This window comes from Prenolepis imparis, unplaced genomic scaffold (genome assembly GCF_030444845.1).
Source record: "Prenolepis imparis isolate NDT839.2.m4 unplaced genomic scaffold, iyPreImpa1.0 SCAF_322, whole genome shotgun sequence".
Lineage (NCBI taxonomy): Eukaryota > Metazoa > Arthropoda > Insecta > Hymenoptera > Formicidae > Prenolepis > Prenolepis imparis.
In genome coordinates this window covers 9,193-12,540 of record NW_028141480.1, presented here as the reverse complement: position 1 = coordinate 12,540, position 3,348 = coordinate 9,193, and the positions used below count along the sequence as shown (strand labels likewise).

Below are 3,348 nucleotides of genomic sequence, written 5' to 3'. Positions count from 1 at the left end.
AGTTCGCCGCCAAATGAAGAAGGAGGAGGAAGAAGATACCTACCTCCAAGCGGATAGAGAGCTTAGAGAAAATTGGCTGGAGGGGTGTAGCACCCGCTCCATGCAGGTCCTTCTGGGATGCCCCTCTGAGGAGAGGATGGAGGACCAACGCGGGCTCAGGGATCTCACTGCCACAGAGATCGTTGCAGAGACAATGAAGAGTGTGGGGGCGATTAAGAAAATATCCACTTTTACGAAAGGCTACAAGGGTACCTCTCGTAAAACTCTCAGGGAAACTGCCGAGGTTTTTACCTCGGCAGTGATGGAATTATGCCGCCGGACACAAAGCGGCGAGTCTAGGAGGCTGTTAGAAGAAAATAACAGGCTTAAGGAGGAACTAGCCTTAACGAGGCAAAATATGGAAAAAATCTTAGGGGAGGTCCAGGTACTGAGGGGAGAAATCGCTTCCCTTCAACGAAGGGAGGCTTTCCTTGCCTGTACCCCCTCCCCCATGGAAATCTCCACCCAGTCTTCCCGAAAGGGAGAAGGAGCTGCTATGAGGATAGGGGAGGGAGGTAGTAAGCCCCCCACCACCACCCTGGGGGGAAATCCCAATTTCATCGCCATGGAGGCCAACATCTCTAAACGGATTATGGAGATGGTCTCGGCCCGTTTGGCGGTGGTCGAGGAGAGGCTTCCGGCGGATAAAGACTTCCGCCCCGAGCTCGGGAATTCCTTCTCTAAAAAGAGGGAACCGCCTGGGGCCGCCCCCCCGACATCATACGCAGCAGCGTTGAAGTCCGGGGGGAGGGTCCGGGAGGAGATGCTCGAGAGGGCTAATCCCTCTAAAACTTCCACATCCCGAGAGGGGCGGAAAAAAGCTAAGGGCGCTGCGACAGCGTAGCCTTCCAAAGCCCCAGCAGCTCCACTAAGGAAGTCCGACACACCGCAGCAGACTAAGATAGCTGTGGAAAAGGGCAGCTTCACCAAAGTGGAATCAAGGAGGAGCAAAAGGAAGGCCAATAAGCCTTCCGTAGAAAAGGCGCAGCCCCCAAAAGGAAGTTTGCCTAAAGGGGGCAACGCCGAGAAGAAGAAGGGGACTCCTAATAAAGAGGAAGCAGTGCGCCTGAAGGCTGGGGATACCCCTCAGCCTCAGGCGAAGAAGAAAACCAAAGTCCACCCCCCAAGAGAGCGGCTATACTGATTAGTATGGCCGTTCAGGGGGGGGACGCTATGGAGGTGACGGATTCCGCCGGGCAACCTGTTAATAGGCAACTCGGGGAGCTTGTAGCGGGGGTCCAAAAAGATGTTCGTCTCAAGGACTTCGGGATCCCCACTCTCAAGCCGAGAAGGGCTGCTACTGGCGGCATCCTCTACGAAGTAGTAGGAGAGGGGAGCGCAGACAAAGCGCAGAAACTTGCGGAGACCCTCAGGGCGGCTCTGGAGCCGAAAGGAGTGAGGGTCTCCGTACCCGTAAAGATGGCCGAGCTCAGGGTTTTTGGCCTAGACGACTCGGCATCCCCAGAGGGAATAGTCGAGGCCTTGGCCTCAACTGGGGGCCTGTCCTGAGGGGAACATCAAGGTGGGTAAAATCACCAGATCCCCTAGGGGCGATCTGGGGAGTTGCTGGGTGCAATGCCCGGCTCTTGCAGCCAGCAAGATCCTGCGCTCGGGTCCAATACAAATAGGATGGATCACGGCAAGAGTAGAAGCCCTGGCGGCTCGTCCACTGCAGTGCTACAGATGCATGGGAGCGGGCCACACCAGGGCCACGTGTACGGCCGAGGTGGACCGCAGCGGACTATGTTACCGCTGCGGAAAGCCCGGCCATACAGCTGCCGGCTGCACAGACCGGCCTTGCTGCCCGTTCTGCCGTGACAATGGGCGCAAGGCTGATCACCTGTACGGGGGAGGGGGATGCTCCTACTCCCGTGCCGGAAAGAAAGGGGGGGTCAAAAACTCAAAAGAGTTAAGCAAAGATAAGGGGAAGGAGAAAGAAGAAGGAGAGACAACTCCCCTCCCCCCCAAGGATGCGGCCCAAGTGGCCCCTAGGGAGAATTGCCAGGAGGAGGCGGCTGTGCAAACATAAATGTTGCACAATAGCCGCCTTCTCCAAACAAATATTAATCACTCCGCCAGGGCGCAGGACCTATTATTGCAGCACATGGCGGAGTGGAATATTGACTTGGCGGTGGTGGCGGAGCCATATCAGGTCCTCCCAAGAACAAATTGGTTAGGGGACACAGTGGGCTCCGTCGCCATTATTGGGGACAGGGGGTCAAATTCCCTCCCGCTCTCCATTGAGGGGAGCGGTGAGGGATATGTGATCGCAAAATGGGGGGAGATCGTCGTGGTGGGGGTCTACTTCTCGCCAAACAGGGACCTTGCCCAATTCGAGGCATATCTGGGACGGGTGGGGGCGAAGATTAACCGTTTCCTGCCCGGCTTGGTATTGGTCATGGGGGACCTCAATGTCAAATCTGGCGAGTGGGGTTCTCCCGTGACCAATGCAAGGGGCGATGTCCTTGGTGAATGGGGGGCGGAGCTCGATCTCTTAGTCTTAAACAAAGGATCGACTCACACCTGTGTGCGGCAGAACGGGGGATCAATTGTCGATGTGACATGGGGATCTCCCAGAGCTGCGCGCATGGTGACCGGCTGGCGTGTGATGGGGGGGTCTGAGACCCTCTCTGATCACAGATACATACGGATGGAGGTCTCGGACCCCTCCTTGGGCAGTCAGCCGCGCTCTCCAGGCGGGGGTAGACCACTGCCCCCCCGATGGGCGCTCAAGCATCTCGACAGGGACGCCTTGAGGGTGGCCGCTATTGCAAAGGCGATGGAGGAAACTCCCGCGCCTGGTGCCTGTGACGTGGATGAAGAGGCGGCCTGGTTTCGAGCGGCCATGACCGATATATGTGATACGGCCATGCCGCGGTGCCAGGCCGACAATAAAAGGAGGAGAGTGTACTGGTGGTCCGCGGATATAGCGAGGCTCCGAGCCATATGTATCCGGACAAGCCGCAGGTACACCCGTTGTCGTCGCAGGCGCCATGAAGAAGCAGAGGCGGCCGAGCTGTTGGAGGGATATCAAACTGCAAAGAAATCCCTTCAGCGAGCCATCAAGGAGGCGAAAGCTCAGGCAAGTACTCTGCGTTGATACCACTGCTTTAGGGACCCGTGGGGGCGCCCTTATCTGATCGTTAGAAAGAAACTGCGATCAGGGGGTCCGCCGATCACGGAGGGTCTCCACCCTCGATTCTTGGAGGAGGTCGTCTCCACTCTCTTCCCCTGTGACAGCGGAGAGGAGGGTGGGGAAGGACCAGCAGGTCCTGAGGTCCAAACTAACTGGACCGAGGACTTGCAAAT

The 3,348-nt window shown here is 57.3% G+C and overlaps 1 protein-coding gene across 1 annotated transcript; it reads left to right on the top strand.

Annotated features, from left to right (window-relative positions):
* Positions 1–2,143: 2,143 nt before the first annotated feature.
* On the top strand, positions 2,144–3,139 carry LOC145948292 (uncharacterized). Its single transcript, XM_083058014.1, has one exon. It carries the CDS (start codon positions 2,144–2,146, stop codon positions 3,137–3,139), a length of 996 nt encoding a protein of 331 aa, XP_082914140.1.
* The last annotated feature ends 209 nt before the right edge of the window (positions 3,140–3,348 follow it).